Source organism: Ipomoea triloba, chromosome 3 (assembly GCF_003576645.1).
Source record: "Ipomoea triloba cultivar NCNSP0323 chromosome 3, ASM357664v1".
Taxonomy (NCBI): Eukaryota; Viridiplantae; Streptophyta; class Magnoliopsida; order Solanales; family Convolvulaceae; genus Ipomoea; species Ipomoea triloba.
Window position 1 is genome coordinate 29231391 of NC_044918.1, and position 21110 is coordinate 29252500.

The 21110-nt window shown below is 32.8% G+C and overlaps 1 protein-coding gene across 2 annotated transcripts; it reads right to left on the reverse strand.

Moving 5' to 3' along the window:
* Positions 1 to 7853: 7853 nt before the first annotated feature.
* Positions 7854 to 13526, reverse strand: LOC116012766 (putative glucose-6-phosphate 1-epimerase). 2 transcript variants are annotated; one of them, XM_031252420.1, is made up of 9 exons: positions 13261 to 13524; positions 12090 to 12164; positions 11681 to 11737; positions 11448 to 11602; positions 11226 to 11366; positions 9756 to 9858; positions 9568 to 9667; positions 8997 to 9243; positions 7854 to 8233 (listed from the first exon to the last, which is right to left on the reverse strand). In XM_031252420.1, exons 1-8 carry the CDS (start codon positions 13360 to 13362, stop codon positions 9029 to 9031), a joined length of 948 nt encoding a protein of 315 aa, XP_031108280.1. In that variant the 5' UTR covers positions 13363 to 13524; the 3' UTR covers positions 7854 to 8233; positions 8997 to 9028. The 2 variants fall into 2 exon arrangements, with proteins under 2 accessions (XP_031108280.1, XP_031108279.1); XM_031252419.1 differs by having other exon boundaries at positions 11226 to 11602; positions 13261 to 13526.
* Between the last annotated feature and the right edge of the window lie 7584 nt (positions 13527 to 21110).

A 21110-nucleotide genomic window follows, 5' to 3' on the forward strand; every position in this document is an offset into this window, starting at 1 on the left:
TGACAACTATCTACTTTTTATTTCAGTTTGATGATTCCCCTGTGTTAAATTCTTAAAATCTATTTTTTTTTGGGTTTTCATTTTTACGTTTTATTTTCAATTAACAGTTGCTTTGCAATTGGAACGAAGGAAGGTTTTAAAATCTTCCATTCTAATACAGGGAAACTCCTTTATGAAAGAGGTAAGACAGATACGTTACGTAATCGTGGTGATATTTCTTTTAGTTTTGTTCTTCTAATTTTAAAACTTGGCTTTCTGTCGGTTATTGATTTTGATGATAATCATCCTGCTATAGGAATTAGTTGACTGATAGTACTGAAAGGTTGTTGTTCATGAACTTGGAATTTGGAAATATGTAGTATTTTTGCTTTAAAGTAGGTAGTTTTTGGTGTGTATAAAGACAAATTCAGCACTAAATATGTATTTTTTTTTTGAAATCTTAGTGAGGTGCTTTTCTCTTTCTAACCACCAAAATCAATCTTTACTCCAAAATTTGATTCATCAGTTTCCAGCATGATGTCTATTAATATGGTGACATTTAAATATACACAAAAGTCCTCCTACACTTCCCTTCCTCTCTGGTTACACAGCATAAAACCCTTGCTAGCACAGCACAAAACAGGGATCAAATCCAAATCAGCAACCACACCAACACCTAGTCACCAACACCTCTCTGGATTTATAGAACAAACAACCAAAACAGCAACCACGCACCCAAAAGAAACCTCTATCACAAAATCTATGCTCAACAACTTGGAACAGTAGCCAAACTTACATATTAAACCATTAAAATTTTATCAAATCAAAGGAGCAGAAGGAATTGAGCCAGAGGGTATAGACTTTTGCCTGAGAAGTAACTTCATGTGTGGCAATATGACTTCTATCCTAGGTTCAATTCACTGTTCCAACCTCAACCAAGGGTTCAAGTATCACTTTTGAATCTTCCTTCATCACTGAGATGAGAAGCAGACAAGCAACACCCTATGCCAATACTATCTCTTCGTTGGACTTCCTTCTCTATGTCTATCACAGCTCTGATACCATCTGAAGATTAAGATAGAAACAGAAAAAAATAGCAAGAAGACTCTTTTCTGATATGTTTGCATACTGACTTGTACATGTATTTATGCACTTGTTCTATTTCTTTCAAATACCCAATATACATGTGGAAATCTTGTATTCTTGTTTGATTACATTTTCACATGCTCTTGAATTCCTTTATACTACTTAGTATTCTTTAACAACCACTTATATGGTCCTGGCATACAGAATGTGGTGATTCTTGTCCAACTGCTCGCATCAAAGAATGTTGTTGAAAGAAAACTATGCATTTAACATCGTGAAGAGCATTTTCTTTTGTGTAACGTTGAAATCAACTAATTGCACTGCATATTATTGTTTGTTAATAATCTGATTTTCTCCACAAAGAAAATAAGATGATTACAGTACGATCTTGATTATGTAGATTGATTGTCATATTGCAAGAGAAGACTTTCATATATGACATAAACAGTCTAAAGATATTGGATACTGTTCCAAATTCAAGAGGTTAGTTTCTATAAGTTTCATTCTATTCTCAATTATGCAGAAAATTGCATTGTCTTTGTTAATAAACTAAAATGGGGAGAAAAGCTTTGTGTGGGCAGTAGCAATTCTTGTATTTCTCTTTCACTTCACTGCATAAACTGATACACATATATAGGAGAGAGGGAGAGACAAGACTCCCTAAATCCTGCCCTAATACATACTAGTGCTCCACTACCCTTAATATAAGGATCCCACTACTAATAGTTTATACACTATTAATAGTTTATACACTATATTTTAACACTCCCCCTCAAGCTGGAGCATAGATATCAATCATGTCCAGCTTGTTACAAATATTTATCACATGAGCTATAAGCCTTCCCATCGAGAGTCATAACCTTCGAGACCAATACTTAAATCTCGAATCTCTTGTTCAACCTTCGAATCACGCTGTGCCAAATCAGTACACAGCTCACCTTGTTGCACCAACAAAGCTTCTACGAAGCCAAAACAAGGCCAAACACTACAGCGCACCTACCACTCACACCCCAAACCATTATCAACGCTGCCTAACACCACAGCGCACCTGCCACTCACACCACAAACCATTACTAGCGCTGCCCAACTCCAGTGTTTTCCTATTTTCTTGTTGCATGCACACAAACTGGTTCATCCTGAACCATTCTTCTTCATCCGTCGGCCTTCAATACTGCCGCGGGCATATGCCAGGTCCGCACCTCTCCTGACACCCGTGCTGCCCATCACTGCAACACCCCTGATTACTCAGATTGAACAAGCTACATTGACTCAACTCATACCCTATCATAGACTCATAGCTACATATGAGACTAATCTTTCATAAACTAAACTTAATATGCCCATAAATTATAACAAACCCAAAATAAACCAAACACAAATAACATAAAATCTACTGCCCAATTATTCCCCTTCACATTAACTCAAAATAAAACCAAAACAACACAAAACCCAAAACATGCTGCCAAACAAACCTACTTCAAATAGTTCCTCCCTCTTTATAATACTTCCAACATCAACAACACCTATTACTTCATCATCTACAACCATAGCAGCCAGAAATATTCCCCAGTCACCACTGCAGCTGCTGCCAGGAACGTTCTGCTGCGCCAGAAATGAGAAAGAGAGGGGGACAAAATCGCAAAAGTTGCTGAAGACGGACAGCAGTGACACCATGATGGAATGGGCTCACAGAAACGAGACAAACTAGATAAATTTCTGCCGGAAAACTCGCCGGAAATGGCCTCACGCGCCGTCACGCGCCGGAGCGTGGTCGCCGGAGCTCCGGTCGACGGAGGCGCGTGGCGGCGCGTGGAGGCTCCGTTCACCGCGAAACTTCTACCGGTTGCTCGCCTCTTTGCGCCGATCAATGCCCAGCAGGCTCTGATACCATGTTAATAAACTAAAATGGGGAGAAAAGCTTTGTGTGGGCAGTAGCAATTCTTGTATTTCTCTTTCACTTCACTGCATAAACTGATACACATATATAGGAGAGAGGGAGAGACAAGACTCCCTAAATCCTGCCCTAATACATGCTAGTGCTCCACTACCCTTAATATAAGGATCCCACTACTAATAGTTTATACACTATTAATAGTTTATACACTATATTTTAACAGTCTTTCAGCTGTAAAAAATTTATTTTCATCTGTGGTAATTAATGGAAGATTTCTATTGGTTTTATTTGTATGTCCTGGGCATATCTCCTCAACTTTATTGCCATATCTTCATTTTTTATGCATATTGCTTCTGTTCAAATTCATAGGGTTATAGTTCTTATGGTTTGGATTGCAAACATCTAACAATAATATAATAGAAGGAGTAAGCTTCTATGCACTCAATGCTATCTGTTAAATCTGGAGATTAGATCGGGAGAAGTTGAAGCTTACTAATGATCTTATATGACCACTAGTTATATGTAAAGAATAAAATTTTGACTATAGTATATAGTCATATAGAAAGAATGACATAGAAGGAAGAAGGAATGCACATGCAGTTTGGTTCAGAGTAATTGGTGAAATGGCAAGTGTAAGCAAGGGATAGGGCGGACTATAGATTTTTATTGGAGATCACATTTTCTGTGAAGCCCTTAGGTGAAGTGGAATCTGTGTCTCAAAGAAATGAAAATGATGGAATGTAGAATGTAGATGGTGGAGGTTATATTATTTGGGAAATATATCAAATTAGATCTTCTTCTTGCCTGTTCAATCATTCATGTTTTGAGCTTCTTCATCCTAGTTCTTCACTTCTTCCCCTTGTTATTGCATTCAGACAGAATAACTACAAAATTCAGTTAATATTCTATATAGTACAGGTAACATAGTATAGATCTCTATTTTCCTCTGGAGAATCTTTAAATTTCCTACTTCTTAGAATTCATTTCATCTTTGATTATCATATTAAAATGTTAACAATCCTTCCTCCTTCCTTTGAAGAAGCCGGGCTTAAATTTCTTTCTGTACTTGAAATGATTTTGTTGTATCCATGTTACTACATTTCTATAGCCAATAATTACATACATAACTTGCTCCTAGGAAACATTTAGCACTGATATTAACAACTCAAGGAAGTTATGCAACATCATTAAAACTGCCTTCTGCTATTCTACTTAACACATTATTTTTAATATTAGGACTCTGTGCATTTTCCCCATGTTTGGATGGTTCATTCTTGGCTCTTCCAGCAAGTACAACAAAAGGTTCAGTGTTAGTATACAGCGTGATGGACCTCCACTTGCACTGTGAGGTTGTGCTTCCATCTTTTGAACTTATGTATCTAATCCAAGGTTTTTCTTAATGAGAACTTCAAGGGAAAATATGTTTTAGATTTCCTTCTTTGGTGATGGTTAATAACAATGTTTTAGAAGCTGCAAAATTATGGTTAATAGGAATCTATACCAGATTTACTGCATGGGGAATATTCTATTTTGCCAAACCTTAAAACCTATCTAGCCTCATATTCAATTTCATAATTTATTGGCCCATGCTTTATACAATTAACATGTATTTCATAATTTATTGGCCCATGCTTTATACAATTAACATGTAAATTCTAAGCTTAATGATGCTCTCTTTGAAATATTCCCTTTTTGCCACTTACTCTGTGTAGCCTATTAATTTATTATTTTTTACAAAGAGGAATAGATTCATAACCAACCGTTTGCTTACTACAAACTCTCAATTAATTTAATTGTCTCTCACCTTCTTCTTCTCTGTTTTGTCAACCTGATATAAAATGCCAGATAGATGCACATCGCTCATATTTATTACTCTCTGCCCCCTCCTCCCAAAATGACCAAAAAAAAAGTTAAAAAATAGCAAAACCTTTCCCAAAAACGCACTTATAATTTACCATATCTCCCTTCAATTTTTTTCAGCAATACTCTTGCCAGTACACCAAGAGTAACCACTCTCAATCTGCATATGTCTTTAAGTATTTATAATCTTCTATCCTAGGTATCAAAGAGTCAACCAAATCCTTACATGGAATGCATTAAGTGAATTATTTTTAAGTACAAAACCATCATTTATTTACAGATACAAAACCTTCATTTCATCTTTATAACTCCCTACCCCACTCCCAATCCAAAAGTAATTATAGTCACAAACTATGAACCCCTACCGGACAACACTAAGAAATTTATGAACCATATGAAGTTCTATCCTCCAATTTTTTCCCAACTACAAGGTATGTCCTACACCTTTAGTATCCTCACAGGTATCAATTAGTCTACCGATGATAGCAATGTAGAATATTATTTTTTAGAGTGCAAAATCTTAGTTCGGTGTTGCATAACTAGATATACTCCAAATAAAATGCTACCTCTTTGATCCTAGCCATAGATTTATAATTATAAGGGTAAAATCCCGTTAAGTGTTATCAACCTAACCCTTTCTCCATTTTCCTCTTCTACAAAACCCATGGACGTAGATTTTTACCAGCAAAAAAGTGCTTCACATTTACATAGCTATTCATCCGTATAATTACATAATAAACTAACATTCAAAGAAAAACAAAAAAAAATAAAATTAGAAACATATGCATAGATCGAATTGAAGTTTGAGGAATTACCGGAATTAGAAATGGCGAAACGAGAACTTTTACATCCTTTTCCCCTGAAAATTGAAGGATATCAGAACTTCTTCACATGTAGATATTGAAAACACAGATAAACACACAGAGGTGATTGATTTACAGTAGTGGTGCGGTGGAAGGGATGGACGGAAGTGGAAATTGTTGGACTTAGATTGCAATTTTGCGAATGAGATATCCATTCGTTTTTTCTTCAACTCGCAGATTACTCAGTTGATTGCATTCTTCAACCTTGTGATGGCTTTGGAAATTGGAAGCCTCGAAATTAGCGAGCGATTCCAGATAAAGCAAATTTCTTGGATGAAAACGGTGCCCAGTGCCCACTATTTTATTTTGAGTTTTTTTTTTAAAGAAATTTTATTTTATTTTACTTTGAGTTAATATTCATTTTTACTAATTTTTCTCAATTTAGTCTTAAATAATTATTTGTGTTTAATTAGATTCTCGACTTTGATAGTTTTACTCAATTTAATCTTCTGTTAAGATGACTTAATAATTTCACATCTATTAATACTAAATTTAGTTTTCGACTATAATAATTTTACCCAAGTTAGTCTTCGACTATAGTGGTTTTATCCAATTTAGTCTCTGACTATAGTGATTTTTTTCAATTTAGTCATTGATTCAAGCAGTTGAGAACTTAATTGGGTAAAACCATTAAAGTTGATGACCTAATTAAGTACAAAGAATATTTTATAACTAAATATAAAAAAAAACCACTACAATCCACAACTAAATTTGATATTCACTCATTTTATTTTTATTTACTTTATTTAAGACCCTAGTAAAGAGTTCGCTGAGGCGGAGTTTGCAACCAAGAAATATAAAACAATGCTTAACTTTTTTTTTATATAATACTCAAAATTCACCCGTAAATGTACGGAATATATTATATAATTAAGTTTATGTAATAAATTTTAAAAATAAATTAGAGATGGAAGAAGTTAAATTTTATATTAGTTTATAAACTTTGAAGAAAAAAAGTACAATAAATAAATAATTATAAAATTACAATTTACAAATTTTAAACTAACTTTTTTTATACAATATTTGTTGTTACCTACTTTGATAGTTATTCTAAATTATCATAAGATCAAAAGTCAGTATCATATATGATTAACAAACATTTTTTTACTTAAAACAATTTAGTGGAATAATTTAGTTCCAAAATTGATTATATAAACAACTTTTTTTTACTAAATATTTCACTAATAGATTAATGATGTGTGAAATTGGCAATATTCGTTGCAACCTAAAATATATAAGTAATACTTAAAATATGTAAGCAATATTATATGTTTATTTCTAATATACTAAACGTTATAAGCAATATTATATGTTTATTTTTAATATACTAAACGTTTGATTTTAATGTACTAAAAGTTTATTTTTTGAACCTAAAGCATCCAGTAAATGTCAAATAGAAAATTGCAGGGAATATCAATCAATCGGTGCAACATTCCATAACACATCAAAACTGTGTACCTTTAAGTTAGTTGAGATTATCACGTTTTTAAATTTCAACATTTTCAAAAATCTCACATCACCTAAAATTTTGGAGAATAGAATTCCTAAAATTGCAACTAAATATATCCATTTGGTTCGCTGGAAAATATTTGAAGGAAAAGGAATTTAAATTTCATGGAAAACAAATTACCAGGAAAATAAATTCCGTTGTTTGGTTGATGGAAAAGAAATTACTAGGAATATGAATTCCATTGTTTGGTTGGGTTTGGAATGGTAAGGAATTATGAATATAAAGACCAATATACCCTTAATAATAATAGTGATAACAAATTATATACATGTGTAATTACTAAACTTTGATGAGGGTAAAATAGTCCAATTGTGTTATACTTTCTCCCAAATCCTATGGAAAACAAAATACCAACCTTTTGCTAAGATTTTGTTTTCCTTCACTTTTAGGAAGTAGAATTCCAATGGAAAATATTTTCCATCCAACCAAACAACATAAAACATCATTTTCCTTCACTTTTGGGAAAACATTTTCCATGGAAAAGATTTTTCATCCAACCAAACACCCCCAAATGTAAAACTCATTTCTATGAACCTTACATTACCTTTAAAAAATCATATAATACTCCAATACCCACATTACCGATATTATGTAATATAATATTAACCAAATGGCACCTAAATATAATATCACCACTCTAATAATAATAAAAACATACACATGAACAAATGCAGAACATATATGGCAAATGAAATATTTTCTGGTATATACATGTATATGTTTCAACATATTAGATGAATTCAGAATTTCTATAGAATTGATCCTTGAAAGTATAGAAAGATAAGGCCCCTTAATCCATGATATATCCTAAAAAAATAGGAGCAATGTATTAATCTGTTGCCATCTTGACCATGCATCTTCATTAAACTGACATGGCACCAGAATGGTAAAATCCTTAACACCAAATATTATTTCAGTCTTCACTACTCAAATCCAACTTCTATTCAATATAGAGAAGATGTCATATGAAGGGAAATGTAAAACAATAGATTTTCAACAGAGATTGCAGTTGTATTCCCACCATGAATTGCAGCAGAGCACCTACAAAAGACAATAGCAAAACTATATTAAAGGCAGACAAATGTATTTGTTTAAGTTTCTAATATCTATAAGAGAACAAAACAAAATTGAAGGTTGAAGCAATAAAACAATTCTATCAATCAATGAAGCTGTCAAAGGAATCAATCAAATTGAATGCAATGCGTTCCCAAGTGGAAAATTATAAGGGGAATGTTGAAAGGTAAAGGAATAAAGGGAAACTACAGATTTTATTGAGGAACTACTGAAAATAATGTCAAAACTATACACAATAAGCAGCTTTATCTATATAGAGTAAAGCCTCCAAGATACACTTAGAGACTTGACTCTTAATGAAAGGGAGCAACTCTTCTAATATTCACATAACTTATTTGAGAGCAAATCCCTCATCCAAAATTGCTAGGAAGTTTCCTTAGTCTTGCCCTAGCCAAAATAAGGGCAAAGTAGTAAAAAAAAAGAGTACTACAAAACAAAGGAAATAAGACACATCATTAAGTTTAAACAAAATTAGTGATGGTGGAATAAAAGGACAAAAGTCTGTCCATAAACATGTATAACACATAAACCACAATCACTTTTTCCAATCCAGCCATCAACTGCCACTGAACAAACCAAAAGTACACATGCTGAATATTTCACAAGAATATACACAACTGAAATGGCCACATGCAATACTACTATTTTCTGAAAATGCAGAATAATGCTATGAAATTCCTCAGTGATTCAATAATTCTACAACATAAAGCAATTTTAAATAGAGAAATACCTGTACATGATATAAGCCAGCACAAACATGTTTCAGCTGCCATGAAGAACTTTCTGAGGATCAAGCTGTCCGCTGCAATAGCTTGAAGGAACAACAGACAGTTCCTGCCTTCCTCTCCACTCCTCACCGGGTTTCAAAGTGATTGCTTTTTCCACAGCAGCAGCTTCCACACACAACATGTGCTTATATTCATCATCCCCAAAGTCGGCCATTGCCTTTGCCTTCTTGTCCCAAGGATTCCACACCACTTCAAGTGAAATGTAGAAACTTAATAATCAGTCATGTTAGGAAAAAAAACAAAAAAACAAAAACCAGAAAACTAATGAATTGGCAGATATGTTGCATATCAAATACCCTAAATAGAAAAGAATTTCAGTGAAAAACCCAGCAAGCTTCATATTTAGCAGAAAAACCTTGCTTATAAAAATATCCTTTATAGTAAAGAATCCACTTTACACCTCATCCATCAAGAAAGAATAAATCACCCTTTCAGGAAAAAAATAAGATGTCCTACATTAAATAGAAACCAATTTCCCCGTCTTGAAAAAGCAAATGGGAATGACCATCTTACCTGCATCAGGAAGTCCATCCTTACGAATAACAAATGTCCTTTTCTTTTCATGATCAAGGATTGCAATTTTTGTTGGAGTGCTAAGATATATTTTATCCACCTATGTAAAATTGTGTTCCAAATTATGGATGAGAGACATGGTAAAGGCAACAAATACTTGACACAATGAAAATTCCTAAAATCCTTACTTCTCCTTCAAAAGTAATAGCATCGCCTTGTTCAGTAAACCGCTCCCTATTCTGCAAGTTATCAAGATAATCCAGTGTTTCTAGCCCCTCAACACGAACTTCACTGTTACAAGAATTATAAAGCAAAAAACCATGGTTCAAAAATATGAACAGAACATTTTCCAAAGACTGTCACATCAGCAGCACAAGTACAAGTAAAAAAGCATCATTGTTTAAGCCTATCACATAAAAAACTAAACATCCAAGGTTCACTTGTCCTTAAAGATAGACAATCATGTATGAACTTAATAAGACACTTCATGAAACACAAAATCAGTAAACAATTAATCTAAAAGGCATTGTATACTCTAGACATACATAACAAAAATTTATCCAAAAAACAGATTCTCATGCAGAAGAAAAGAAGCACCCTTCACATCATGACCTGCTTAGCACAAACAATAATATTGAAGTTTTCCATAATTATATATTCTTAAAGCATTATTTGCTGCTACAAAATTGTAGACAGCTAACACCCCATATTGCTCATCCTCTTTTGAAGATAAATTTCAACAAGTAATTGGGTCAGGATTATACATAAATTAAATACCAGAATCAGAACATGTAATTAGTGCATGATCTTGTAGTGGTGAAATAGGCAACAGTTCTGAGGAGAGAGTAGAATGTAGAGGAAATAGGAAAAGGTAAAAATGAGAAACAGTGGGTAAAGTTATACATATATTTACTGAAAATATTATGCATCTCTCCAAAAATGGAAGACAAGAAATTCTTATATAGGAGAACTGATTCAATGTTTAACAACCCCAAGACCGAGACATTCCAACACCCTTGATGGTATATTGAGTTATTGTTATTTGAAGTAATTTAAGAGCTTGATCTTCTGATACAACTTATCTAGCACAAGAAATCCTATATATCACAAATAAACAAAAAGATAGAATAATAAAGGTAAGAATGAAATATAGAATATAGAGAAGAGAATAAACCAAAATTTTTAGACCCCTCCTTAGATAAGCAAATGGAACCAGCAAAACAATCAGATCATCATTGAACTACATAGTTGCAACATACCTAGGAAGAAAAGTTTGACTTGGCTAGTCTTAGGGAATCCTAAAACTATTAACAAATAACTTGATATAATTTAATCATTCCATAAATTATAACAATAATCCAGTTTATTGTGATCAGCTTTGAATCGGTATTTATTTCTTTAGCTCCTTAAATTTGAATAATTGCAAAATGACAGCCATGTCATCCTTTTCTCAGATCAACAATAAAAATTGATCTGATCACTTCATATTGTACAGAACCAGCATGCAAAAATGTAAACACATATAACTGCAAATGAGATTCATGAACTCAAGGCATAGTGGCATACAAAAAGAGAAACCACACACTACAAGAAAAGAATACCAATTGATTTGGATTTACTAAGTAATGGATTTATACAAGTCATAATGACTGGCTCACCATATGTCTGAAACAGAGAGGTAGGTGTGATACGCAAATGTAAAGGTGAAGGGCTTTCCATCAGTGTTGGTGTTTCTTATTCGAGATGTTAGCATAAGATCTCCAGCAGGTCCCAATGTTACCCTCAATCGGAATTCATAACTAGAAAAAACCAGGTCAGAAAAGCTAAGTGCGGAAAAAATAAAAGTTAACCAAAAAGTAATCAATGTGCATCCACCAAACCTGTGAGACCAGATTTTCAAGTCATCTTCAGAGGGCTTTAGTATCAAGTCAATAAATGCCCTAGAGTTTGGTGGAACTGGGGGAGGATCCTTGTCAGCAGTCCAAACCCTGTTTCTAGCAAATCCATGTTGCTCAAGAGGTCCAAGGTTTGAGAACTGCAAACAGAAAGCGGTTAGTGTAAGTTGTAAATAAGATCAGACTAACATACAGAACATAGGAAAAGACCGTAATACCTGAGGAAAGCATATAGGGATACCTCCACGAATTGCTTTTGGAGGCTTGAAAATGGCCTGCAAAGCATAATGACTTAAACTTCATTACACCCATTCACATACAAGTTGTACGTACCAGAAAACACTGTATAAAGTCATAATGATCAATCCCACATTGATTTTTAATTATTAATGCAATGGAATGCATTATCAGTTGAAGTTAACTCATGAAATTCACTGTAAAAGAGAACATGCGTCTTTTATGTATTTATCAATTATAAGATCATGAGTCATGAAATTCACCCATGCGGCATTATAAATTTTCAGTTTTCAGGTAGAAGTTAATTAAAGGATATCTTATTTCAGAAGGCAAAGTTTATTGAAGAAAAAAAAAACACTATGTTGACCATAATTGAGCTCATGAAAGTACCTTACTACTGACAAAGAGCATTTCTTCTCCATGTTCATTCTTCCATGAAGTTAAATGGGCCCCATAGAAATACACCTAGATAGTAGATAAAAGAATGAATATACAATATAAAACCAAACAACTTGATATACTACACAAATAAAAGATCAGTGAGTGGAAGGACATCATGAAGGTAAGAATAGAAGTTTCAAAACTGCACATAAACACTCCCTGCCACCCATCCCAAAACTGAGAAATAGACTCCCTGCCACCCATCCCAAAACTGAGAAATAGCAAAAGAAACACATGCTTGATGTGGGACTACTTGTCTAACCAGCATTCTAGTGCTTAACAGTATCACCCCAGTACCAAGACACCAAGCATAGTAAGCATGCATGTTTGGCATGGGAAGATGTAATGACCTAAAGACTTAGGAAGATGAAGTAACGCCTATCCCAGAGGCATTTCATAATCTATAATCATGCAGATCAATAGCTATATTTAAATAATACTTTAGTATTTATCAATGTTAAGCTTAAAGTGTTACTAGATTCAAAAAGAATAGAAACTAATGTGATTAAAAGCATAAGTTTAACCAAACTTCTGGTAGTGTTGCTTTTGTATAACTGAAGATTCTCATTTACACTCCCTCTCACACGCTTTAATGAGGTCAGACTGCGCATTTAGAAGTTGAACCAACTATTATAAAATCTATCAATTACTCAAAAATGGCAGCATACTGTTGTTATGGTAAAACTATAAAAACACAATCTCATAAAACAGTAGCATAATCTAGTGATCATCCAGTAAAGATTTTCTAATACTTGCACAGTATAAATAATTTAGAGAAAGTCGACTTGCATACATATACATTTCCAGGTACAATTCATACGGATTCGTACATACAAATTCTAAACAGGAACCTACATCCAACAAGAATGGGATCTATTAAGATTTTACATCAACATTAGGATCCCGTGAAACAGATTCAGATCAAGACAGTAAAAAATTAGAAATCAAAACACCAATCTCAATTTACCAAAGAAGAAAGTGAGAAAATAATTCAAAAAATAGTCAAATAGAAAACGACAGTTCACAGATAAATTTCATATCCTAATCGACTTCCCCAAAGTATTATCCGAAAATGAAAACAACACGAGAAAATTGAATCGGGGAGAAATGGCATTACTACCTCGGCAGAGCTGCCGCGAACCTCCCGAAGAACAACCTTGTCGAGGCCATTGATGCCCTTACACAGCTCCACTGGACCTTTCTCACTACTAGCAGCAGCCATCACAGACACTGTCTCTTTCTCTCTCTTTCTTACTTTCTCTGTCTTTCTTACTTTCTACTCCGGATTATATCAAAACTACAAAACTACAACCCTATGCTCCGTCGTCTGGAATCTCTCTTTCCGTTGGGGGCGGTGTGGCGTGGTAACTGAATTTGTTACTTCTTGTGTTTTTTTTTGTTAGTTCTGTTTTTATTAATATCTATATTTGTATTTTATTTTGTTTCAAAAAAAAATATTTCTATTTTTTAAAAATTCTTTTTGCGATATTTGTATTTTTTAGGCAAAACAACGCGATATTTGTATTTTATTTTTCCGTTTTTATTTTGCACCCGTGCCTAGTGTGGTGTGCTAACTGAATCTTTTACTTCTTGTTTTTTTTGTTAGTTTCGTTTTTATTACTCCTTTTGTCCCATTTTACCTATCGTTTTTACTATTCATTGGTCAAACCAACTCGTTCTTCATTGTTTATTTTCTTTAGTAATTTTTAATTATTTTTAAATTTGATTTTTTTGTGTTTAATAGTACTTTTAATGTAGTTTCTAAATATATAAATTTTATATACTAATACTAAACTTAATATTATGAAAATTTGAATTAAAAATAACTTCTGTCAAGCCTCGTTAACCGAATCAGACAAACAAAATAGGACGGAGGTAGTAATATTTATATTTGTATTTTATTTTGTTTCAAAACAATATTTCTATTTCTTTTAATCCTTTTTGCGATATTTGTATTTTATTTAATACGTTTTTATTTCACGCCCGTGCCTAGTGTGGCGTGGTAACTGAATCTTTTACTTCTTGTTTTTTTTTGTTAGTTCCGTTTTTATTAATATTTATATTTGTATTTTATTTTGTTTAAAATATTTCTATTTCTTTTAATCCTCTTTGCGATATTTGTTTTATTTTAAGGCAACAACGCAATATTTGTATTTTATTTAATCCATTTTTATTTGCGCCCGTGCCTATTGAAATGAGAAAATGATCAGTTTTAAAGGGCGTTTGGTTAAAATATTAAAATCAGAATTTGAATTGGAATAGTTATAATGTGTTTAGCAAAAACAAGGCAAACCAACGATTTTAGTTTATTAAATATATCTAAATTGTAGACTTAGTTTATAAATTATTATTTAATATAAATTTGTTGTTAATTATGTTAAAATAACAGTTTTAATCTATTACTTATAAATTTTGTTTTAATATTAATAATATTTTAAAATTTTAAATTATCAAAGATATATTGATTATTTTGTAATTTTTTTAAAAAAATTTCCTCTATAAATCTTTATCTTTATATATACAATACTCTTACCGTAATGAATAATATGTACTTTAATAATTTAAAAATTCAAAATAAATTATTAATGTTAACAAAATCTATAATTAATGGGTTGAAACTATCACTTTTAATTTTTAACATATTTGAAATTACTCAATAATAGAGACTTGATATTCAGGATCCCATAGCTCTAGGGTCCAATAAGATTACCCGAGCGACCCAAGAAGATGATTTGGTGCTCAATAAGGAGACCCAGACCAAAAAGGTGGTCCGGGCCAAGAGAGGCAATTCGAACTAAGGGGGTCCAGATGAAGACGGCAGCTTGGATTGAGTGTTCCAAACTAGGGGACCTGGGTGGGAGGCTACCCGAGTCGGATGCAAGGACCCTGAGCGATCGTCGTTCCACCTTTGAGCCCATCTTCGAAGTCGGGGTGACCGAATTTGGCCCAAATGCGGGTTTTGGCCTAGTCTTATAGCACACCATGAAATTAACTAAATTAGTTAGAATCTTCATGTATAAATTGGCTTTGTTTAGTTATTACAAATCATTTCTTGTTCTCACACAACATACATTATAATATTCTTGCATGAATCCATTCACTATTATTAAAATATTTGTTCTTTTACCATTTTACCTTTGTATTTTATGCAAACTTAGTTGATCACAGATACTCCGGGTCAATCAGTTCCATTAATAATAATTCATGGTCTTAATTTACAATTTAAGTATAATTAATGGACTAAAATCGTCATTTATCTAAAATAATAATAATAAATAAAAGTACATTATAAATAGTTAAAAGGGCATTGTAAAAAAAGTTTGAAATGCACTATAAAATTATTAAGAGTGCAGAATGAAAAAGTTAGAAGCATAAGTTTGTAGGGGTAAAAATTTTCTACTATGTACATTTTTGGCATAGTGTAATTTGTACAATGTATTATTTTTGAAAGCGTACAATGTATTATTAATTATTCTATAACATACTCTTAGCATTTAAATTATGCATTTTCATTAATTTTATCATTTACTTTACCACTAACTATAATGTTAATGAACAAATCTTAACAAAATCATGAGGGCAAAATATATGACAATAAAAATTGATACAGTAGTACTTTTTGCAATACATACCTCTATTGTTATTTAGAGAGTCTAAATTAGTGACTAAACTACACATGAACATACTATTGAGACATTTAACCTTTTTAAAAGATACAATTGACCCCTAAATAAATTAAATTTGTGCAATTAAACTAAAAGTGACAAATAGTCTAAATAATATGTTGATTTGATGGTTAAAAACCTTTAAAAAAAATTAAAAAAAATTATTCTAAAAATTTTCATTTGTCGATGGGGGCTAGTATTTGGTATTTTAAAATATATTTTAGATAATTTTAATTATATTTATAAACATTTTTATATTTTTTAATTGATCCTAATATATATATATAGTTAACATATGATTTTGTATTTACGTGTGTTGAGTGTATCCATGTCCGTAATTGAATAAACAAGGAAATAAAATATGCAACAATATTAAAAAAATTCCTTTAAAAAGTAATTGTTTTTTTTAAATACAAAAAGTAACTGATTTAGAAATGTTAAAATTATAATTTTTTTTTTTGAAAATCTAATGAATTTTCAAAGACCCAATTCTTTAATCAAATATCTAGCATATATAATTTATAAGTTGGATGATAAAACATCTAATGATTTTAAAAACTCTTACTATTTTCGAATAATAAATAATTACACTTCTTTCTCTTTTCAAATCTTTTCTGTTATGTATTTCCACTATTACATAGAAAGTTAAATCTATTTTTGGTCATATATTTATTGCGCGTTGGGTACATTTAGTCCGTTTTTATTAATTTTGCCATATTTTACTCAGAGTTTTAAAAGGTTGGACAGTTTTGGTTCAAAGTCACATTTACCGTTATTTAACCGTGAAGTAAAATGACAATTTTGTCCTTTCATGTCCAATTATTCATCAGCCTTCTATTTTTAAGTTCAGCCGCAACGTTCTTCACCATTTGCAGACCCGAATACGAAACACCACACAAAGCAAATATCTAATTCTGTTAGTTCTTTCAAATATTCAATGGAAGGTTCCAACTGAGAAAGCTCAAACTGTTCGAGTTCTTCAACATTTAGGAAAAAGTGTTATTTGTATGGAGAATGCATTTCGATTGAAGTTTGTGAATGTGGTCAAACTTTAGACCTCCTCCCAAAAGGTCTAGGAAGACCTCAATAGTGGCCAACACTTCCAAGCAACCTAGGACAAGATCCAGAACATCTCTCAGGTGTAAATTCACTAATACCATTGACAAACCTGTCAATTTGGATTGAAAGTTGGTAATAAAGAAAAAAAACGGATGTGTAGTGTAGGCAGTATGTTATCTATTGTTGTCACAATTTGTGTTATGTGGACGGAATGTTATATATTTTTTGTCACTTTTAGTCACTATGCTATGTATACGAAATATTACTACAAAAATAATATTTCTTGGGAAAATAACAAGCACAAGAACACGAAAGGATTTTTGGTAGGTGGTTAGCTTGAGTCATGTAATCACTACACTATTCTTAAAACCTTATTTGTTACCTCCCTTGGTGCTAGGAGCGTTGTAGCCTAAGTTTCTCATGATAAAACAAGCTACGGCTTCAAGTTTGAGCATTCGAACAATGAAACACGGCGAACTTGAACAAGGTTTTGATCACATTTTAGCTAAAGAAATGAGTAGAAGCAGAGTTTCGAGAGAGAGAAAATGATATTTTCGTTGTGTATTAAATATGCTGCTCTACCTTCAACTTATATAGGAGTTGTAGGATTAAATAGCATTTAATCATGGCATTAATATGATAATAAAATCAGACTTATAACCCCTGTAACAGCATATCATTACATGAATTAATTCAGAAATTCAAAATTGGAATTAATTCGAAATTAATTCCGTAACAAATGAATTAAGACTTTGAACGGTCACAATCCGAATCGTACACGAGACGAGACGAGACAACGAGGGGTTAAACCCGAATTGATCGAATGGTAGCAGTTCACTATCACGAGCCGAACCGATGGTTAGCTACCCAAGTTGATGGACGAACTGTTAGCTTCAGTGCTTCACCATTCTGGTTGGCCGAATCATGACCGTTCTGGTTCACGAACAGTGCACTAGAATTTACCCGGGGCATTAGCGTACCAGAATGGCTGAATCGTACACGAGTTGATAGGCCGACTCTGTGTCGAAAAATAGATACGAAAATGTGGCATAACTAAGCCCGCAAGGCCAGTCAATTTTCTAAACGACATTCGTACCCGTAGGTGTCAGCACACACGAGTCAATATATCAATCTATTCGTCTAACTACGAACAACCCGAATCCACCTTGATCCGACCCAATTGAAAGTGGGCCCACATTGTTAGAAAAACATACAGGCGCAGCGGAAGCATCAAATCGCTTTTTCTATGATTCTATGTAAACGAGAGAGTTAGAAAATGTTACCCTTGAAGCGTGCTTTGGCAGAATCCAAACCGTCCAAACGTCCGGCCTCTAGTCTGTCCACCGGTCAGGCACGTGAGAACTCCCAGAGACTTTCACGTGAAAACTCTTTTCTGAAATCTCTCTATCAATTTTCTTAGTCAAGAAATAGGGCAAGGCTTTTATATATATAGTCTGGTTTGGGCCCAAAGGTGCTAGCCTTTTAAAAGCCCAACACTACCCAGTATTGAATTAATTCATTAATCAGTTATTAATGTATTAATTCAATATCGATAACTCTTTATCGATTTCTTTTAAAGTTCTCAGCATTACCACGAACCATTATGGTGTGACTTTCTAGGTTCATAGTCAAACTAGCAACGAGTAATATTTAATAACTCATTATTAAATAACTCGTAAGTCATGAGTGACACCTACCAATATATCATGACTACCTAATTGACAATGAATATATTTTAATATATTATAATGAACCTTTCCGTTACAAATATTGTGCAACATTCCTTCCACACAACACTTGTTCCGAACCAGGTAAAGGTCATGGTCAAACTTAGTCAAACCCATAAACTCGGTCGATATGTCTATTCAATATTCTTAACCTGAAGTCCAACTTCATTATACTATGGCCAGAGATTCTCGTTGTATGATTATTGAATAGACTGGAACATCCTTGTTACCTCAAGGCGGTGGATCCTCTATTGAACGCACACATGTCACCGTACAACACTGAACTAGGCCACCAAGTACACTTATAGTCCCATAAGGAACAAAGGACGCATACTGGCAAAAACTAGTCCACCATATGTACGAGACAACCATGTCGTCTCAAGTCAAAGGATTATTGCATACTTGTAACATACAACATACCGATGACACGTAGGTAAACACCATGCGGTACGTTGTAGTTAGTCAATGTTCAATGACTTGTTCTCTAACAATCATTCACATGTCCACTCTCTGTATCTCATACAAAATGGCATGAGACTTACCATGAGAAGGACAATGTGCTAGTCTTATCGGAATTCTAATGCCCAATTAGAATTCCTATGACTAGGAACATTTTTACAATACTTCATTTATTAATTCTTCGTCACTCATATTCTTAACACTTAAGAATGAAGAATTAAGAAGATTGTATGGAATAATATCAAATATTAACTAAGCCTTAATAAAATAAATAAAATAATTATTTATTATATTTATTTAATAAGAAATTAATGCCCAAAACAATAAATGTTAGCTCCTAGGGCATACATGTCTAATAGTCTCCCACTTGCACTAGAGCCAATTGGTAACCCTTCATCTTCTCAAGATGCCGATCTAACTGCTCTTGATTAAGTAGTATAGAAAACGGATCTACTAGGTTATCCGTAAATGCTATTATCTGCATTGCTATATCTCCCTTTCCAACGAACTCTCTTAGGGAATGATAACAACAACTAACTCGGCTTTAGTGGTTGAATATGCAATCATTTTCTGTTTGGAACTCTTCCAACTGATTGCACCACTATTATAAAAATAGACTTTCTATCATCCGATCCGATAGAAAATCAAATTTGTGTATCCTTTACTCTTTAATACTCGTTTTTCCATCAGTTAAGACTAGACTCTTAGTTACTTAACTGATGTCCAGTGTTATTCACTTAGATTTGATTGATGTTTACAAGTGACACTCACTACATGAGAAACATCAAAACTTGTACATAATATCACATATATAAGATACCCAATAGATGAAGCCTATGGTATTTTACTCATGTGATCCCTCTCTTCAGTTGTGTCAAGACACAAACTTTAGAGATATAGATTTCATGCTTGAAAAGTAATAAAACCTTTTTCAGAATCTAACATAATGAACAAATTCAATATTTTATGTACATATTTTGAGATAATCCTATTAATCTTTTCGATCTATCTCTATAGACTCGAATCCCAAGGATATAGGCTGTTTATCTCAAATCTATCGTATAGAAAATTTTAGATAATCAAACTTTTATCGGAGTCATCATGCTTACGTCATTTCTTGTTATTAATATGTCATCTACATATAATACAAGAAAAGTGATAGTACTCCCACTGACCATTTTATACACATGGATCATCAATGTTTTACAGTATAGTCAAATAATTTGACTACCTTGTCAAAACAGATGTTCCACATTCTAAAATCGATATCTGATATCACCTCTTTGTAAATGATAGGATTGTCATTAGACACATCATCTCCAATTGCAAAGACACTCTTTGTGTCATGAAGACAAGTATATATAATATGTCTAACAACCAAATATGTCTAACACTTTTCTAAAGAGGAGGCATAACTCTTGGTTCGTATTGCACAGATTCTTAAATCTGATTAGGCTAGGAAGATTTATTAACAAACTCTTTGTGAAGTTATATCTTTCTACCTTTTCAGATCTTGTTTCCAACTTGTCTGTTTTAGGCTTTTGATATAAGCCGTGTAACCCAAATCTTAACATACTTAAGACAAGGTTTCTCATATCTCATATGCTGTCTTACGAACAGACTTAGATGGAACCCCATTCAGGATCTAAGATCCATTAAATGGACCATACATACATCAACATGTATCAAATGCTCATTTATTAATCATCAATCATATTCAAACAATAAATACCATTTAACGATATTCTAGTGTCATCGCATTTATTATTGAAATAAATGTAATAAACATTATTCCTAAAAGAAAAATTCATAATTATTTTTAACTGGAATGGAAATAATGTTTTAAATACTAGAATTACATAAATAGTATTTTAAATATGATTAAATAAAAACTGAATAGATAAATCTCCAATAACTAATGCAGCAACTCTTGCTCCATTTCCCATCCTTAGAGCAATCTCATCTTCAGTCAACTCTCTACTTCTTCTCAGATCCTACAACGATATACAAAACATGTGAAGTTGCTTCTGAGTATTGTATCAAAGAAGTAGTTATTTAGA